The following is a 20,006-nucleotide window of genomic DNA, read 5'->3' as shown; positions in this document are numbered from 1 at the left end:
TCTTTCTTTCTTTCTTTCTTTCTTTCTTTCTTTCTTTCTTTCTTTCTTTCTTTCTTTCGATGAGGGCTTTTAAGATTGACTCCCTTAACAGCTTTCAAATACGCGACACAGTATTATTACCCATAGTCACCACACTGTACAGGACATGCCCATGACTTACTTATTTTGTCAGTGGAACTGTAGGTCCCTTCACCACCCCTCCCCCGGAACCACTAACCTGTTCTCTGTGTCCACATTCATTCATTCCTTCTTAACTTCAGTGACACACTTCGGTGGGTACTGTCATCGGGCCCTCTCGCTAGGTGCCCCAGAAGCAGAACTGCCTCAGCCAAGGTCTTTAAAGAGCCATAAGGTATAAAAGAGGAGGAGGTGACAGGCACGTAAACATTACAGTTCCCGAAAGGCGCTGAGGCAGATGTGTTGTGAGAGGTGGTGGGGGGAGGAAAAGCACTGGTCGCATCTGCCCAGCTGGCAGTGGGGGAGGGGAGGGGGGAGGAGGTGACCTCTGAGTTGAGGCAGTGAAAATGGAAAGGTGCTCCCGATCATGTTTGTATTTATTGATTCTAAGGTATGCGTGTTTCCACATCAGAGTGTCTCTGAAACCTCGACACGAGTTTCTCCGGCAGCGTGTTCTTACCTCATATAAAAGAATACTGTGCCTTACAATATATGGCCTCTTAGCTTTGATGAAAGAAAGTATCAATATGCTTTGTCTTCAGGTAGTATTTCTTTGGTTGTGCTGTTCCAGCTGCTAATATGTCTTTGTTTTAAAGGTAGGTATTAGTACCTTTTTGTGGAGAAGGAATCAGACGATGTGTGACATTGAGTTTGACTGAATACCTGACATCTGATGTTTAGATCTTTTAGTAGCAGTGGCTATAGTGATGGAACCTGGGGAGGCATTTCAAGTGTCTTCCACACCGGGCTAGGCCACGAACCATCACATTGCCACTTTCCAAGGTGAAAAGAGAGTTTGAAAAGCAAATGGCATGTAGCTTGTTGGAAACTGCAAAAATACTAAGTTTACGATCATTGCACGAGAACACATCCACTGCTTTTGGTGTCAAGATGGGGGCCTGAGGGCACAGTGTTGTATGAGTTTATGAGAGAAGAGAGACTATCTGTGATAGGTCTTTCAAGGCACGAGAAGATACATCAGGTATAAGCAGCAGTGGGTGAGTAGAGAGAAAAAAAAATTAGAGAAATTTCTTTTGGAGCTAATGGTCTTGGCAAGTATCCAAGGAGGAAACTAAGCATCCAGTATCTAAACTTAAGCTTACAGGTACCATGAAAATACACCAGAGTGGAATCCATTTCTGCTCTGTCATGAAATCCCCGTGTGGCCTTGGGCAAGCGAATTACCACTGAGATTTCCCAGAGGGCTGGACTAAAAAGCAGGCTCCCGCCAGCTAAAAACACTGTGACTCTCTCAGCATTTTTGAGATGTGGTTTCATTGATGAGAGTATGGTCATTGCTCCGAGTTCTTGTTTATCCTTTAGTTTTGTGGGCTCTTAGAAGAGAATGTTACAAAAGATGACAAAGTCATTTTTTGGTTGTTGATTTAATTTCTGGAAAACAAAATAGGAAATTATGTCCCTTAGGGCTAAGGAAAGTTACCATGATGATTTTCTACTTACTTTGATCCCAGATAGATTAAGGAGGAGTATGGGGAACTTGGTGAAAAAGATTTTAGAGCCTAATTTGTTAAAATCTGACATCATATTTATTTTTGCCTGAAATGGGAACAGAGTGTACAGTCACTGAGACTTGACCAGGTAGTTTGCAAAGAATGTTTGAAAAAGTACATCCATGTGAAAAGAATGTCTAGAATGATCCAACCACGATTATTTTTTTTTTATAAGTGACTCATGGCGGTGTTCGACTTTCTCTTGATGCTTTTCACTTTTCCATCATGACACAGATTTTTGTGGGTTTCTTTTTTTTCCCTTTCTCCTTGGGGTACGTACCAAATTTTACTGCGTTTGGAGATTGTTACTAATGAAATGAGAAGTCTATGTTGGACTTGGTTACCGTCCTGTTTTTAGAATGAGTGTTTTGTTTGCTACTCTTTCATCCTGATTTTTTTTTTAATAGGGTATATGTCCGATGACAATGTATTGGGATGAAGAGGAGAAATCAGAATTGGAAAGACATGGCCAGACTATCTCCCTTAAAAGAGGTGTCATAGAAGGCCAGAATTGGAAGGAAGTAAACCAGTTAAATGTGTTTTGTTCAGTAGTGTCAACTTTCCTTGCTGGGTGATCCAAAACATGGACTATTCTAGAAGAAACTTCTAGATGCAAGTAATCCCGTCTACTTACCACCTTAACCCTTTAGGGAAGGACATGATAGAATATGGTTCTGAATAACTGGGTACTTCTATGTAGAAGGAGCGAAATGTAAGCACATTTTGTATCAATGGTGATTTTTATTGTAGGGTTTTTATTGCAGCAATGGCTTTTTAATTGGAACTACAGAATGCTTTTGGTATCACTAATCCTAAAAATGAACAAAAAGATGATCCGAGGACTGGCTTGAAAGAGGAGTCCCGACGTAAGTGTGCACGTGTGTGTATTGACTGATTTCTGATGTAAGGGACATGAAAGCTAACCTGATTCATTTGTTTTTAGGGGCTCTTGGCTTTGGGCCTCAGTGCAAGTCCATTGGAAAAGGCAGCTGCAACAATCTAGTGGTCACCAGCAGTCCCATGATGGTTCAGCGACTGGGACCCAGTTCACCTCCAGCAAGCCAGGTCTCTACAGCATGCAACCAGATCAGTCCTAGCTTACAGAGGGCAATGAATGCTGCCAACCTGAATATACCTCCTTCAGATACCAGGTCTCAAGTTACTTTTTTTTTCCCCCCTTCTTATGGTATAATCACACCCCACGAGTGCTTTCCCTTCCCTTCCTGAACACATGCGCGCACACACACACAGACACACACACACACACACACATATACTCACTTAAGCAACTCTTTGGATTTGAGCTTTGTAGGGGAATGTGTATAAAAACTAAGAATGTGTCATAATATCATCTTAATTGGGAAGAATGGTTTCATACCTGCTGTCTCATAGTGTGAGTGAAATTAGTGCCCAGTTTGAGATTTGGGGGCCTTAGTGACTAAGGCCTTGTGTGTAAATCCGGCAACTCCTGGGGAGGCTGGGTCCTGTCATGGCTGGAGAAGCGAAACGTGCCGTCTACATCTCTCTGAGCTGCTCATTTTCGGTGTATGTGCGGCAGTGTCCCCAGGCTGCTTTCTCCTCTGTTTTGTCTGTCCATGCATCCGCATGTCCACCCAGATATCGATGAAGTACCTACCGTCTGCATAATGCAACAGTTGAAGTTTAGGGAGATGGTAGAAGTAAAGATAGAAGTTATCATTTCCAGACTTTACCACGTGTCGGGGAAGACACGCTTTCAGGTACGAATTACACAGCATTTCACCACAGTGCCTCCTCCGGTGCCGGAATATGTGGCTCCAGTAAGGGCTGTGTGTCAGTCTCTGTGGGAGAGAATCGAATACGAAGGGGCAATCACCCCTGCGGACAAATCTTTGTTATCTCTCAAGGTTGATACGATAGGGAACCTAAAATCAAAATACCGTGCAATGCCTAAAGTCCATTTCTGTGCTTGAAATGATTGGGTTCATCTTCCTTAAGTAGCCTTCCTTGAGACACACAATCTGGACTTTTTGCCTCTTCATCCTGGCCCTGCTGTAACTGTGATTTTGGAAAGGAATTGGACTCTCACACCTCTGTTCCTCTTCCCGGGGGACGGAATCTGCTGACGTGTCTCACAGTCGTGGGGGCCCGTTCCTCCTTGCTCTCCTTCCCCCCCGCTTCCCCTCTGTCTCTTTTCCCTCTCACCTGTCTGCACCGTCCTCCCCAGCCGCTGCTTGAGACTCAGAAAGCAGCGTTCCCGGATCCTTTATTTCATGCCAGTTTTTCCATGAGATGGAAACTTGTTTTTCACCTGAGAATTTTTGTGATGGGAAACTGCTGCTGTCATATTCCCATCGATGATTATGCCTGGAGGGACTGCTCACACTTGCTGAGTATTGCATGTAAAATTAACTGGGCTCTGGGATAGGTGTCATTGGGAAACCTTCAGCTTCCCGTCTGTGGCAAGTCCAGCACATGCCTTGAAGGCAGAGAGTCATAATTAATGGAGAAAGTGACGGCAGGCAGGGCACAGGCGGCTTCAGCCACGCACCTGATGCAGTCCCTTTCATGGGTCGGCCAGAGAAGGGTCATTATCTCAGTGTTTTCTGGCATATCCGATTCCTTAGCGTAATTTCGTATCCTTAAAGGACAGCATCTTAAAGGTGCATTGACATATGTTTTTGGACTCTGTATTCTGTGAGTCCTTCTATGGAAATAATTCTTTGGCAGGGTGAGCAAAGGAACAGGAGTTGGGAGGTGGGGTGGCTTGGTGAAGTATGGAAATTACTTTTAGCAATTTGGGAAGGTTGCATTTATTTGTGATCCTTAAGTTGGTTTGTGTGTTCCATCAGAGGAGAGAAAGGGTAGGAGGCAGCCGTTCAACTTGAAGGCATTTTGCTGTCTAGAGATAAAGAGAAGACGGAGACAGAATCATCTGTGTGTTTTATCCACTGGAGACATGCCCGGGGGAAGTGGGTGAGGGGGAATGAACTGTTCAGACAGAGCGATGGCTGTCCTATAGAAAGCTGTAAAATTTATTGTTTTCTCCTGACTATCTATGTAGTTGTTATTCGTGATGGAAAATATGGAAAAGCACAAGTAAATGATAGTTCTCCGGGACCCTACCACCCACAGGCGACCATGGGGGGGATTATGAGACACACCCTTCCAGTTATGTGCAAACACATCATCAGAGGCCTAGGTTTTTCTTTCCACCAAATTGATCTATAGTTATCTACATAGTGTTATAATTTCCTTTTTTTTTTTAGTTAATAGAAACACTTTGTTTTGTAATAAAAACCTTCAGCATCATATAATGGTTTCTTCCTGCCCAAGATTCCATTTTATTTTTTTTTTTTTTAAACTAGCATTTTTATCAGTCTCTTATTACTGAGCAGTTTTAGTTGGTTCCCTTTGTTTAAATATTATAAGTAATACTTTATTGGCTCGATTCTGTAAATCTTCTGTTGCATATCTCTGGTTATTAGAACAATTTTTTTTTAAATTTGTAATGTTTATTTTATTTTTGAGAGAGAAAGACAGTGTGTGAGTGGGGGAGGGGCAGAGAGAGAGAGAGACAAGCACACAGAATCCGAAACAGGGGTCTGATTCTGTGAACCATGAGATCATGACCTGAGCCGAAATTGGATGCTTAACCGACTGAGCCACCCGGGGGCCCTGGTTATTAGAATAAATTCTTAGAAGCAAAGTGGCTGAGTTAAAGGAGATGTACAGCTTTGAGGCTTTTGATACGTATTCCCAAATTGCACTGCAGGAAAGGTCTACCCATTGATAAACTCACCAGTAATCTGAAAGTTCCTGATTTCTTATTAAGTACTAGGTTTTATTGTTTTGGTAACTTTTGCCAGTTTGGTGTGCAAATTGTTACTTGATCTTAATCCGAATTCTCTTAATGATTGATAATATTGACTAGTCCCCCATAGATTTGCTGTGTGTATTTCTTCTTTGGACCTTATTTGAGTACTTTTCTTCCGGAGTGCTCATTTTGGAAAATGCACTGTTCTGTAGCTTTGCTGGGTTCTGTTTAATCCAGGATGCACAACGTGCCCTGATGCTGTGTATTTGCCTCTGTCAGTTTCCCAAACATTTCTGACTAGCCCCAGTTACTGACAAATGCAAACTATACCTTACCTTCTTGAAGACCCAGCAGCCATTCTTGGTTTAGGCATTGCCAAAACTCTGTAAGACAGAGTTTTTTTGTATCGTGTGTATTTCGTCTAAAATGACAAGTGCTGATAGGATAGCCTCCACAGTGGCTCCATGTGCCAGTGTAGCAAAAGTTGGGCCACAGGAGAGATTAGACACTACTTGCATGGGTTTTGTATGTGTTTAGCTTTCCTAGTGCATTCACATATATTGTGATTCTGCATTTTATGATTGAATATTCATAAACCATCTGTAAGTATTATCTCTGTTTTATAGATGGTGGAACCAAGACCCATAAAGTCTAAATGCTTTGCCTCGTGTCACTTAGCCTGTTGTCGGTTACAGAGTGTGACCATCAGTCTAATAATGTCATTCTAGATCTGTGATCTAGGTCATACTAGAGCTAGTAAACCGGAGATACTTGGAGGTGATTACTTGTGGTGGAGTTTCTTAGGGTTTCCTTTTGGGTTGGAATGTCTCCACAAAGCTCAGAGGAGGCCAAGGGGATTGAGGATGGACTGTGGGCTCTTGGTAAGTTCTAGTATTTTATAAAGTCATACTGCCTTCAGATGGAGTGCTAATTCTTCTGGGGCATTTGCCCATGCTCAAAGATGAGAACTTAAAGATAGACTAGGGCTCGTGTTTCCCATGTCGTATATAACATATATTCTCTTGAGGATCAGTTTGAGGAAGTCAATGTGATCTGTAAGTTAGTATTTCTTTTGAACTTGGTGTTGAACCAAGCCATCCAGCTTGGCCATCACACCCCTTATGGTGCCATGACGGTTACTAATCTCTTGCCTCACCAGCCACCCTAACCTGTTTCACTGATGGAGTTTCTCATAATGGTTTTATTTGGTTTGAGCTCTGTCTCTTTCCTTTCCTATAGAGCTCCAAATTAACCAGTCACCAGCAATAATACCCATAGGAGCAGGTGAACGTATGGAAATGGAGACTGTCTTATATGGTGATAGATCCACAGCCCTTTGTCAGTTTCTTCCCCGTGGGCCTGGTGTGCCCAGCATCAGGGGCTATAGGAGAGAGTCTTTGGGACTCTTTTCACGATCATTTAGTGCCTTGTTGCAGAAGGAGAACAGAAAATGTGGGTTCTAATCCTAGCTTGTAGGACCTTAAGCTTGTTATACCAGGTCTGTGAACCAGGCAGAGCATTCTGGACCACATTTGGGGTATGATGTGGACAAAACGGAGATATATGTGATCTGGCTAGGTGACTGCCTGTCCAAGGCGACTTCATTTGTATTTCCATAAGGAGTTTCTGTGTGTGTTTGTTGGGTATCAGTGGGGGGAATTGCACAGAGCCTCAGTTTTATTCTCTGTAATATAGAAGTTATTTTAAAAATCCAGTTTACTCACCTCACAGGTTGTATCACATGTGATTATGTGCAGGGAAGATGCCTTGTAAGCTATAAATGATGGTGACATATCATCATACTGATTATTCACCTTCTTAATCAACAGTTTTTGAAAACTTATGATATATCTCATAGTCTGGTGGGTACCAGGGAGACAAAAATGATTCCTCATGTGGAAGGGTTTTGGATTTCACTGAGAAGGATAACACCCACAGATGCCTATAGCGGAGGCTACATTTAAGGCACAGTACAGACGGTATACAACTTCTTTTGGAAAGAGGTCTCTTCTGAGAGCTGGTGTATTTGGGAGAAGTTTCATGGATTAGAACTTTGAATGATGGAAATAGCTGGATAATTGCACATGGGGGAGATTGGTGGCTAGGCAAAGCTCATTTGTTGGAAGTTTTGTTCGTATTAGGTGTTTCATATAGAAGAGTGAGTTCTCTGTTCATATTATTGCCACAGAAAACAGAATATAGCATTTGCTTTCTGGAAAGTATATGGTAACTGTCTTTGGAAACTGAGATGTCCACAGAGCCAAAGGACGTGCCTGCGTGGGGTTATGATCAGATTTGAATCATGCCATAATTAGGTGTAATTTGGAAAAAATAAGAAATATCTCTCGACAGTGGAATAAATGAACATGTCTCACTGTAGGCTGCCCTCAAACTAAATAATGTAATCTCACATGCAAAGTATATGCGGGTGGGTAAAAGACCTTCTGCCCGATATTCACTGCTTAAAAATCTGAAATGCTCCAGTATGACAGTGGCCAGGCAAATGGACCATTTGAGAATGTTCTGTAAACCTTCTCGACCTCAGGGTGTAAAGCAAAGTCCGTTGTCTTTGCCTCATATATGACATGACTACTGATTTGGCTTGGGTCAGAAAGCAATTCCGGAATCTCTCTGGGGAAGGGACCAAAAGGCCCTTGACATCCCATCACCAGGAGCCCTGCGCTGATTTCTGCAAGGAGTCCTTGCATGCTGCAGGTGTGCGGGGGGGAAAGAATTGAAAATGTCCACGGGGAATTAAAAAAAAAAACAAAAAACAAAAACACGGATGGTTCAGAAACCACTTTGGGGCTTGCAAAAGGACTTCAGCCCGAATATAAAAATGGGGATGGTGAAAAAAAAAATCTGTGTCAAGGGCAACTGGACGTAAATTCCTGCTGTGTTTGTCATTGGTAAACATTACTTCACTCGATGGAAACATCACATCGATAACGGTGTTATCTATCACCTTATCCTGTGCATTTGAGAGTCAAGATGTTTTCTTACTGATATCTCATGCTTGTCGGAAAGTGTTCCTGGCTCCCATTTAGTGAGAAGGAGCTGGAGGAACAGATGGGATGGGAATGCTTCTCCCTTTCCCTCAGTTCTTTGCAACAGGTTGCTGTACCACAGCTGTAGTATAGTAAATGGGTTCGTTCTGGGAAGAGAGATGCTCTGTTGAGTATCTTGTTTTGGTTAATTTTTGGCGGGGGGGGGGGGGATGGGGGATCTCCGTAGAAAGCCAGTGCAGGTACATCAGAATGAGCCAGGTTTTTCTGATAGATACCCTGTCTGCATCAGGAAATCAAGTGAGTGATACAGCTAACCTCTTCGTGACGAATTTACGTCCAAGGGTTGGACATTTCTTTTCAACGCTTTTTAAGGCAGTGGTGTCCCAGTAAAGCGAAACAAATTTTCAAGTGGCCAGACTACGTTACAAGCCATTTTGAGATGCAGGTAAAGACTGTGACCCGTGGGGCATGTTTCGTAAAGGGTAAGGAGAACAGGAGACAGATTGTTGCCAAAGTGGACTCTCCTAAATGCAGAAAATCTGCTCTTGGTCCCAGGGCTGCTCTAATTAAGTACAGGGACTCATGGAAAACCCCAGACTAGCAAGCGTCGTTAAACCCTGCATGGCCCAAGTGCATAATTCCAAATAGGGCTTGATTTTTCAGGCTGTCATTCCCTTATGTATCATAGCTGTCTTTTGTATATTTTCATTTCCTGGGTTGATTTGATGTTGTCACTGAGCGCTGATGGAGTGAGTTGCTATCTCTTCAAGAAATCTTTAGAATTCCTGATCATCAGTGAAATGTTGTGAACTTAGTATTGGGTCCCCTGGATGACCGTTTGACTTTGAGGATTCACTTCTGTTCCCCCCAAATGAAGCACGGGTTTCTGTTTTACTTAGCCAAATAGAATATGCTCAAAGGGTGGAACTCTGTTTAGACTCGTATCCCCTGCAATGTCTATCTGTAGTGTGCTGTGCACAGTAAGTGCTTAATAAATACTTGCTTATTTGGTTTGCCATGAAACGGCATCAGTAATTATTCCCAGGTGTCTAAATTTTTCCCCTGACATTAAAAAAGATATTTAAAAACAAAGCAAGGGCTATTTATTATCATTAAAGTATTAAGATTATTTATAACAATAGATCTTTTGTTTTGTGATTCCAGTGAGCATTAGCCGCTATTGTTCTTCTTGGTAAAATGTTATTTACCTGGAACTAAAAGCCTGGGGTTTTATCTTAGCCAAAGAATGTGTGTTTAGCCGAGAATGTAATTAGGGGAAATACTTAAGGGATTGTCAATGCAGTGTTCTTTTAGCTCTTAAGCAATCCATATCCTGCTAAAATGTTTGTCTTCCCCCCCCCCCCCTTTCTGGCTGCTGTTCCAGGTCCCTTACTTCTCGTGAGTCTTTGGCGTCCACGACTTTGAGTCCGACGGAAAGTCAGTCGGCCTTGAGCGTGAAACAAGAGTGGTCTCATGGCTACAGGGCTGTCCCGTCGCTGCCCTCCAGCCACGGCTCCCAGAATGGCATCGATCTAGGGGACCTCCTTAGCCTTCCTCCGGGGACAGCCATGTCCAGCAATAATGTCTCTAACTCACTGCCGTCCTACCTTTTCGGCGTGGACAACAGCCACTCTCCTTACCCGAGCCCCCGGCACTCGTCGGCCAGGTCCCACTCGGCCCGCTCCAAGAAGAGAGCACTGTCCTTGTCCCCGCTGTCCGATGGCATTGGGATAGACTTCAATACCATCATCCGCACCTCGCCCACGTCGCTGGTGGCCTACATCAACGGGTCGAGGGCTTCCCCGGCCAACGTGTCCCCGCAGCCCGAGGTCTACGGGCACTTCCTCGGCGTGCGCGGAAGCTGCATCCCCTCGCCGTGCTCGGGGCCCAGCGGCCAGAAGGGTGTGCGGGGGGCGGGCGGGGGCGGGGGCCCTGTGCCCCCGGCCTACGGCGAGGACGGCGCGCTGGAGTACGAGCGCATGCAGCAGCTGGAGCGCGGGGGCCCGCAGCCCGGCCTGGTCGCCAACACGGTGGTGCAGCACGGCCTGCCCGACCCCGACGGCCAGCCGGCCGGCCTGCTCAAGACCGAGCGCCTGGACGACTTCCCGGGGGGCGCCCTGGACCTGCCCCCCGCGGCCCCGCTGCCCCCGCTGCCGACGGCCCCCCAGGGCCCCCCGCCCCCCTACCACGCCCACCCACACCTGCACCACCCGGAGCTGGGCCCCCGCGCCCCACCGCTGGCCCTGCCGCGGGCCGCGCTGGACGAGGACGGCGACGTGGAAGACGCGGGGGGCAAACACTGCTGTCGCTGGATCGACTGCAGCGCCCTGTACGAGCAGCAGGAGGAACTTGTGCGCCACATCGAGAAGGTTCACATCGACCAGCGCAAAGGGGAAGACTTCACTTGCTTCTGGGCCGGCTGTCCTCGCAGGTACAAGCCGTTCAACGCCCGGTACAAACTGCTGATCCACATGCGGGTCCACTCTGGGGAGAAGCCCAACAAGTGCACGGTGAGTCTCCTCAGGGTCACAGGGGGTCGCTGCAGGTGCACGGGGGTCTTTCCGAACGTGGCCGCCAGTCGGGGCTCCTCCTCGGCGTTTCGGAATTTGGATACGTGCGGGCCTAGGGATCCATGAAAGGTGGACTTCCCTTCAGCCCCGGGACAAGAAAGGTTGTTTTAAATTATTAGCGGCGGTGGTCTCTCTCCACTTCGCGATGCTCTTCTGCAGACGTAACGTGATCCCAAAACGTCAGGGGGAGGTGGATATCGGCCGCGCTGTCCAGAATCTTGGAAAATCCCTGCCTCCCAGGCACCAGCTTGAAGTTGCTGAAATGTGCAGGGCAGAGAAACACACACTTGCCTACCAGCGAGCTTCAGCTTTTTTTCCAAAGCAAATAGTCAGTGATTCTTTCCTCCCCTCCAATAACTTGGGCGAGCACTGGGGTTGGAGGAGGGTGTAGTTCTGATATTTGGAAAGGAACTCACACTTAGCGACTTGGCTAGTAAAAATGTTGCCGCATACACCCACACCGCGGCACTCCGGGCTTGTGAGACTAGTTAATGATTTATAGCCGGCATAACAACACCCAGGGGATCCCACAGAAGCAGGATCTCACAGGATCTTGCTGGATTTTAAGGAGAGACAATTTTGTGGGGAAGTACAAGAAGAAGGAAGCAAGAGGGGACTTCGGTGTGGAAGGGAGCGGGCGTAGCGTGTCTTTCTCCCCTGCCTCCCCTTTTCACGACATCGATCCTGGAACTGTGTCTGTTTCTTGGCAAAACTTAGTATTTTTGAATAATAGGACCCTTAAGTGATTTCACAATCATTTCACACCTAGCAGAAACCCTGAGGGTTTACAAGCAGGACATCACCCTTGGGATCATAGGGCAGCTTTGCACAATCTCAGACAGCTCGCTTAACTCTTTGAAGGAGAAGAACATGTGTTTTATATTAGCTTAGATGGACAGGACTATTTCTTTCAGAGTTAAAATCCGAGAGAGAATTGTAGGTGCTCCCCGGATATTGGATATGCCGCCGCTCACCGAATGCGTGAAATGTATAAATCATCTCGAAAAGGAACTGATTCAGACCCTGGCCGGAGTCGCTCCTCGCTATAGTAGGTCTTGATGAGAAAGAACCTGGGCCATGTTTGTGTTTGATTGTAGATTGGTCCCGTTGTCCGATTTTTGTAAAAGCAAACCAAACAGGTGATAGCTGTAATGCAGGTATTAGAAGCACCTTTTTACAATCCAGTAGGTATTTCTGAAAGAGTTTTAAGAATTTCTGGTGCAATGAAATTGCATTTCTTGCCGTTACCTTCTGCCCCACGTTGCGATTTTTCTTGAGGAAAACCAGAAGCTGATACGTTGTGAGAACGCCAGGTTATATGAGTGAAAAGAATAATTACATTTCAGGCAGCAAAACCTTGCTCTGTCAGTAGGGTTCTGCATTAAAAATGCCAGAAAGAGACAAGCAATTGAAGGCAATTCCATTTACTCCGTTTGGAACACACGGGCCTATTGCAGGCAGGAAAGACATTCGGTCTCTGAAGGAAAACAGTCCAACCTTTTAGTTCTGACTAATCCTGGCTGAAAATAGTTTGCTGGATTTGGCTTTGCTGAAATAAACATAAAGGCTTGAATTATCCAAAAAATATTTTTTGCATTGCAAAATTAATTTTTGTGCAGTCGGGTTTCCCCATGTTCCCACTGTTCCCAGACTTTGCAGCGGCGTATAACTTTATAAAGTTGACTTTTGCTAAAGTGCACGATGACCATTAAAAATAGAAATACTTCGGTGAAAGAATAAGCTGAGAAGTGAGCATTTGCAGACCTCTGGATAGCTTTTCATTGTATTTTTCGGGATGGGTACGGGAGATGAATTCTTTTCTTCCCTAGTCTGCGTACTTCCCACTTCTGGATGGAACCAAAAAATTCAGATTGCCAGATTTGATGCTGGCCTATCAAATCTAGACCCACAGCGCGTTAAGTCACACATGCCACGGTGCAAATGTATTTCTACAAAACAGGGTTTCTTTGGAGACGACTAATACTGCAATTCTAGTCTCGGGACTGTATGTTTTTAGCAGGACGGTATCCGTTTTCATACAAAACGTACACAGTGTGAGCACTTTGTCTTTCACAACTATTATGTCGCCGTATGTCATCTGCTTGATTTGTAGGGTTCTAGCTGAGGGGCAGCAAATACCTTTGCTGTGGAGCTCGGTGGTCCACTCGGGCTGTGGCCACGGGGAGAAGACGCCATACTTAACGTGGATACTCATCTGAAAGGATGCATTTTCTGCCTTTTGCAAAACCAGTCTCTACACTCTTGGAATCCAGACACAAAGAATTGTTAACACTGAAATATTTCATCTCCCACTGCTTTGAAATCTGATGGTAGTTGATTCAAAGCTCCAGATGGTTGCCAAGTCAAATGACCACATTCATCTCTTAGAGACATGAAGTGATCTTTGGGTTTTTGTGGCCGTGTCACATGCCACAAAGGCTAGGAGCAGCTTAAATTATAGGCCCCAGTTCACTTTTGTTTCACGTATGTTTAACTGCTCTTAATTTTCTCTGAACCATAGTTAGAGTTAGTCATCATTTTCACTCACTTAGCTTCTTGACCCAAGAAAGATGTGATCACCCAATTGTGTTTGGTGACCATGGCTACAAGCAGCACACTGTGCTTCTGGAAGTCATGGTGGCAGAAGGGTGTGTGACGGGGCTATTCAGCGACAGCGTGCTTGCGGTAAGAGACTAGCGCCGGTGTTCTCTCTGGATGCCACATTCCAGCTCACGCATGGGGAGAACGTGCTCTCAGAATCTCTGACTGTAACTCGTCTGTCTCACCCAGAACTCTGGGATCCGGATCACTCTGGATTTGAGGTGGCAGAACGGGGGGAGGATTGCTCATTTATTATTTGGTTAACTTACTGGAAGAAGAGAACGGTTTCTTTTCTCTTTCCCGCCCAAACAACTCCACCCTTCTCTACATCTCATTCTTCTTCTTCTGTGGAAAGCCAGACCGGCTGCTCTCTTTCCAGGCCTGGCCCCGATGACAGAGATATTCCCAGCCAGTGGCAAGGGCCTGGAGAAGGGAAGTCCTCGGCGGGCAGTCAGGCAGACAGACCCTCCATTAAATCAGAAACCGGGATATGGCAACGTTATATTAAAAATACCTGAGTCCGCTCACTGCCGTCTACTAACTGAAGCCATTTCTAGATGCTGAATCATTCTGTTTCGACCCTCCAGACGGTAGACCAATCCCAACACTGATGAATCTCAGATTTCACCAAAACTTTTGAGCATTCCCAGGTACGACTGTGCTGAAGTCTTTTGTTTTTCTGAGATGAGAAGGGTTCGCTCACTCAAGTCAGAACAAGTCACAGAGCCTCAGAATTTCTTTCTTTCTCAAGCCCCTGTTTCACAGTCCTAAAAAGGCAACATAAAGTATCATCCCAAATTATTGATAGACATTAACCATCTCTAACAGCAGCCATCGCAATGGTTCCAATAGAGCGCCCACTGAGAATGTCTCGACCACAGGTCTTTTAGCCACGAAGTTGAAGAATGTGTTAACGCCCGGGTAGCGTTCCCAGGAAGGTGTATTCTGAATGAGATCAGGCACACTCTGTCTGCCAGTACTTCTCGTGAGAAAGCCTATCTGATGGGAGCAGAGCGAGCAGGGGCAAAAGGGGGACAGTGAGCCGCTCTGTTGCCAGCATCAGAAACACTGATGGCTGGCCTTGGCATACAACAGCAAGCGGTTGTGCTGGGAGGTTAGGGAGTGTTAAGAAGGGAATTAGGGGGAATGTGGGTCGCCACTTAATTTTGCTTATTTTTCCTGGATGAATTTTGTCCAATGGCAAGAAGGAATTTTGCAAGACTTTGACCCACCCACAGATTTTCACGAAAATGTCACTGACCAAAGACAGCTTTGAATTTTGTATGAATTGACTCATTTCTCCACAGGCATTTTGCCTGGCAAAGTCCGGACTGTTTGCTTTGGCTAGAATATTGGGCAGTTTGCTTTTTAAGTAACATTGGATTATGGAATACAAGAAAATAAATACAGAGCCGGGGCCATGTCCCCATTCCTCTTTAATGGCCTGATTTATGGGTTCATGGGCCAGCATTAGCCATGTAAGACATTTCTTGAGGAAAAGTAAATTCACTGTAAACTTTGGAGGAAGCTTTTTCAATCACATCCTTTCTTTTGTTATTTTGATAAGGCTTGGCACTGATGCGGTGGCCACAGTTCAATGAGCAGAAGAGACCGTAGGAAACTATAACTATTCGTGACCACTTTATAACCTTCAAATTGGGAGCAATTAATAAATCCTCATAATGTCAAGTATTGGTGAGGACAGAGAGAACGAGGAATGCATTAAGTTAGCTGGTAAGAGTAATTGGTGTAACCACTTTGGGAAAGCAATTGGGGAATATCTAGTAAAGGTAAAAGTGAGCATATCCAGATGCGCCTGGGTGGCTGAGTCGGTTGAGCATCCGATTCTGATTTTGGCTCAGGTCATGACACCAGTGTCGTGGGATTGAGCCTTGCATTGGCTTCCTGCTAAGCCAGAACCTGCTTACGAGTTCGTTCTCTCTCTCTCTCTCTCTCTCTCTCTCTCTCTCTCTCCCTCTCCCTCTCCCTCTCCCTCTCCCTCTCTCTCTCTCTCCTTCTCTCTCTCTCTTTCTCTCCCTCTCTCTCCCCCCCCACCTCACCCTCTCCCTCTGACACTCTCCCCTGCTTTCTCATGCTCTTTCTCTTTCTGAAATTAAATGAAAAAATTTAAGGTTAAAAAACGTGAGCATATCCAACAAAACCATGTCTATATGTCTACCCTAGAGAAACTCTTGCATATGGTGACAGGGCCATATGCAAAAAGATGTTTATTGTACTTCTGTTTCTTTAAAAAAGAAAAGGTAAATGATCTGTCCATAGATGAAATAAATCCATAAACTGTGATTTATTCTTAATGAAATAATAGAAAGGAATTTAAAATTAACGAACTGTGTATAAATCTCTATAGATGAATAGGTAGATGGATGGATAGGATAGATGGATAGATAGATATCAGTGTGGATACATCTCAGAAAACAATGTTGCATGAAAAATACTAAATGCATACAAGGGTATATGCAGTGTAATACAATTTGTATAGATTTAGACACACTAATCAGTGTTATATAGTTGTTGCAGACATATAATTACTTGGTTAAATAATAAAATTGGACTGGGCAGGACAATCAGTAACCTTAGAATAGTGGATACTTCTAGAGAGGAAAGAAGTAAGAAGAAATGGGATAGGCATGTCACCCCATCTGTTTTCCAAGAGTGAGAGAATGGAAACAAATATTAAGTTCTTTTTAGCTTGGGTGGTAGTAATATAGGTGTCATAGGTATCTTAAAATATTTTCTGTGCTATGCTGTTTGAAATATTTCATAACTGTAAGTATGAATTATCTACAAATAAAAGAAAGTCAATAATGAGTCTAACACTCCACCTCCCTTCCATACATATCATTTTTTTTTTTTCAGATGACGAGAACAGAGCTGGAGAAATTAACGTGATTTTTCTTAGACTACTAAGTTGTTTGCCTCTTGCCTACTTAGCACCTGCAAGCAGGTGGTTCTTAACCTTGGCTGACATTAGAATTGCCTGAAAGGCTTTATAAAGGACCCAGACCTGGGTCCCACCCCGGAGCCTGTGATGTCATTGGTCCCGGGGGCTACTTCCCAGGTGATTCTAAAGTGGAGCCAAGGGTGGGCACCGGTGCTCTGAAAGCTTCCGCGTTCTGACATTGAACTCTAAGGAAATGAAGGCCGGCTCTGTCATTCCAGTTAAGGTGTGGGGAGGCAGTGTTTTGTAGCGACCACATCTTCATTATCTCTACCGTCCTGACAGTGATTAGGGTAATTTCTTGTTCCCTTGGAATAACATTCGGAGACAAGAAATACGATGATAACCGAGGGACTCTGGTAGTGGCAGAAGGCTTTCAGCTGAGCATCCCTTTCGTGTCAGGGTACTCTTCCTTTGCAATTAATAGTCAGGCGAAGGTTGGGATGAGACTGTGCTGAGCGATGTATGTCATCGCCCCTTCCTGCCCCCCTGAGTTAAAAGTGCAACAGACGAATTTGCCACCTTGTTCCCATTTTTAAAGGTAAGGTAATGCAGCCTTTCTGCTTTTAATATAAAATGATCTTCAAAACACTTTTGCTACCAGGGATGTTTCTGAAGAGTTGGTAAATTACCAAAATATTGAATTTTCCCTTTTATCAAATCTGCCTGATGTGATTAAATAAATAAAATTAACATTAATATCCTCTTTGTCTCTGGAGGCTGAAACACCACCAGCGAAACATCTGGTAAAGATCAGAGAGAGTGTGGTTTCCAAGTTCTATCCCACGAGGCATCAGTCTGTCAAATAGTTAATGCGAGCTCTGTGATTAAAAAAAAGAAAAAAGAAATTCTAAATCGCAAGATTTTTTTTTTCCCATTGATTTTACCTAAGAAAGAGATACTGGCATATTTACATGTTCAACATACTGTAGACATATATATGTTACCATAAATTACAACCCCCTTGGTGCAGGTAAATGTAAAACCACAGAAATTCTCATCAGATGGGGCATCGACCACAGTCTATAAGGCGTCTGTCAAATTGAATTTCACATCCCAAAACACAGTTTAGAAGCCTTCCATTTGGTAGTGGTTTAATTTTATTTCCCTTTAGAAGGCATTTAATCCATTTTACCTGGAGAGCTGGCCTTTCATGAACTCTGTCCTGAAAATAAATTCGTAGCAGATTTGGGCAAACGTTTCAAAGCGAATCGTGGTTTCTGTTTCTTTGCCCTGCAATTCTAGGATTAATGAAAAACAATAGATAATGAGAGGAATCCTAAGAGGTTAAATATTTGGAGGCTTTATCCCCATAAAACAAAATCATTAACTACATGACGGTTGATGTTCCTTTTAGTTCATATTTGCTTTGTGGTTTTTCTCTGATTTCATGCCCCGAAATTATGTTTTTAAAATTAGAAAGAATTATGTAAATCTTTGCATGAACAATCTGATTAGGGGAATGTATTTCAAACCTTTTGACGTTTGCTCCTATATGGATTCTAAAGTGTGTTTTTCTTAGTTCCTTTAGACTGCACCAGTGTAAAATTAATTTGGCAATTTATTAGAAATGTCTTCTGTGACCTTTGGAATATGTCTTGATTACCTTTGGTCGTGCTGACATCTCGGAGTCCAGACAGAATCTGAGTGTGTAGAGTGAAAGACCAAACACGTTTATTTTTCCAAAAAAAAAAAAAAAAAAAAAAAAAAAAGAGGTAGTCTGATTCTCTTTGATCTTTCCAGAAGTGTTTTCTTCAAGCTCCGGGGAGAAGGATGTGTAAAAGAGATGTTTTATTTTTCTTTCCGTGCAGATTTATTAGTTTCTACTATAATTACTAGGTAGGGCGTCTAGACTATCAATAGGACAATGGACTATCAATAGGACAGTGAACGTTCCAACGCCAGGCAGTGGATGTACGACTGGCGAGTACAGTACCTGGCTGGGTGAGCTGGATGCCCCGTCGGCTCAAACAATGGGCAGCCTCGTCCAGAGGGGAGATGGGTTGGTTTAATAGGTCTCATCGCTCATAGAGGAAGTTGGCGTAGATAGGAATTTGGTGAGAAAACAGAATGAAACCTGGGTGTGCTTACGTTGTGACGCAGTATCTACTTTTATTTTCTTGGGCCGTAGACACTGGGCTTGAGTAGGGAGAATGACTAACCCTTTTGAGGGAGAATTTTGAAGAATTAAGACACAGTTAGTTCGAAAAGTTGTTGAGAAATTGGAAAATAAGATGACCTGGCTCTGGGTAGGCAGGGGCAGTTGCATGAGTAATGATACCAGGCTCCAAACTTAGGGTGACCGTAGAATTCATTTATTATTCAAATAGGGATGCTTTTGAGAGCGGAAGGGGTTCTGTGTCGCTAGAATATCAGTATATTACAAGGCTTGTCCTGGGAAAACCAACATGTAGAGCTGTCCTCCCCAAATAGAATATGCACTGATGTATCCGGTCAATCAGTGTGTGTCCATTCATTTATTTGGTCACTTTGTACAAGCCATGTGTCATGCCCTGTCCTGGAAGCTGGGAGTTACAGAAATAAATGAGATGTTTCCTTGAGGAGCTTATAGTCTTCTAGGGGTGATAACTGTGTAAATAGTTATTTACACAGTAGTGAAACAAGGCTTTGATAGAGATCCATGCAAATTGTTTTCATGTCGAAACAGGGGAAGAAGCTTCCAACTATTTGTAGAGTCTGGGCAGGCTTCTTGGAGAAGGTAACTGCATCTTGAAAGAAGACAGCAGTTCTTGCAGAGAAAGGGAAGGAGGCCATTCAAGGCAAGGGCCCCAATATGTGCTAATAACACAGCGGTGTGAAAGAGCCCAGGAAAAGAAACAATTCTCAAGTAGTTTGGTCCAGGAGTAGGTAGGAGAAGGAAAGGAGGCCGGAAATTTACCTTGGACCAATAATAAAGGATCTGTAAGTACCAAATAGGGATAATGTTTTGAAAATTAGAAAGAATTACACACTTAGTTAATAGTATTGCAAATCCAGTTAATACAAAAAAACAAAACAAACAAAACTTAGGAGGCAGCATCAGCGAGGTAGCAAGTCCTGTACTTTGATGCTTGTGAAATGAAACTGCCTCCCCCAAACCATCTCGTTGTCTCTTAAAGTTTCTAGTTTAAAACTTCATTAGAATGTATCTCTTGGCCACTATCACGTGAAACAGAAAGTTTTCTTAGGCCAAGTGATCAGCCAGGGAAACACGTAAGTGAAGACAAGCATGAAAGCATTTTCTGTGATGGACTTTAAAGAAAGAAAAAACTATATCTGGGAGAGACCAGAGACCAGAGCTATTTGATCAGTTATGTAGAATGATTAAGATGTGGACAGAGGCCGCATACATTATCCTGTGTATGAGTAACCTTCTGTTAGTTA

General features: G+C 44.0%; 1 protein-coding gene across 4 annotated transcripts in view; it reads left to right on the top strand.

Moving 5' to 3' along the window:
- The window catches only part of GLIS3 (GLIS family zinc finger 3), a 449,362-nt gene that overhangs the window by 140,642 nt on the left and 288,714 nt on the right, over positions 1–20,006 (top strand). For all 4 annotated transcript variants that reach the window (XM_040449462.1, XM_040449463.1, XM_040449460.1 and 1 more), the window contains 2 exons: positions 2,632–2,839; positions 9,877–11,002. In XM_040449462.1, coding sequence (XP_040305396.1) covers positions 2,632–2,839; positions 9,877–11,002 — 1,334 coding nt within the window. The remainder of the gene's footprint in view (positions 1–2,631; positions 2,840–9,876; positions 11,003–20,006) is intronic.

Source organism: Herpailurus yagouaroundi, unplaced genomic scaffold (genome assembly GCF_014898765.1).
Source record: "Herpailurus yagouaroundi ecotype Mexico unplaced genomic scaffold, PumYag 199, whole genome shotgun sequence".
Taxonomy (NCBI): Eukaryota; Metazoa; Chordata; class Mammalia; order Carnivora; family Felidae; genus Herpailurus; species Herpailurus yagouaroundi.
This window is presented reverse-complemented; position numbering and strand designations above follow the sequence as displayed.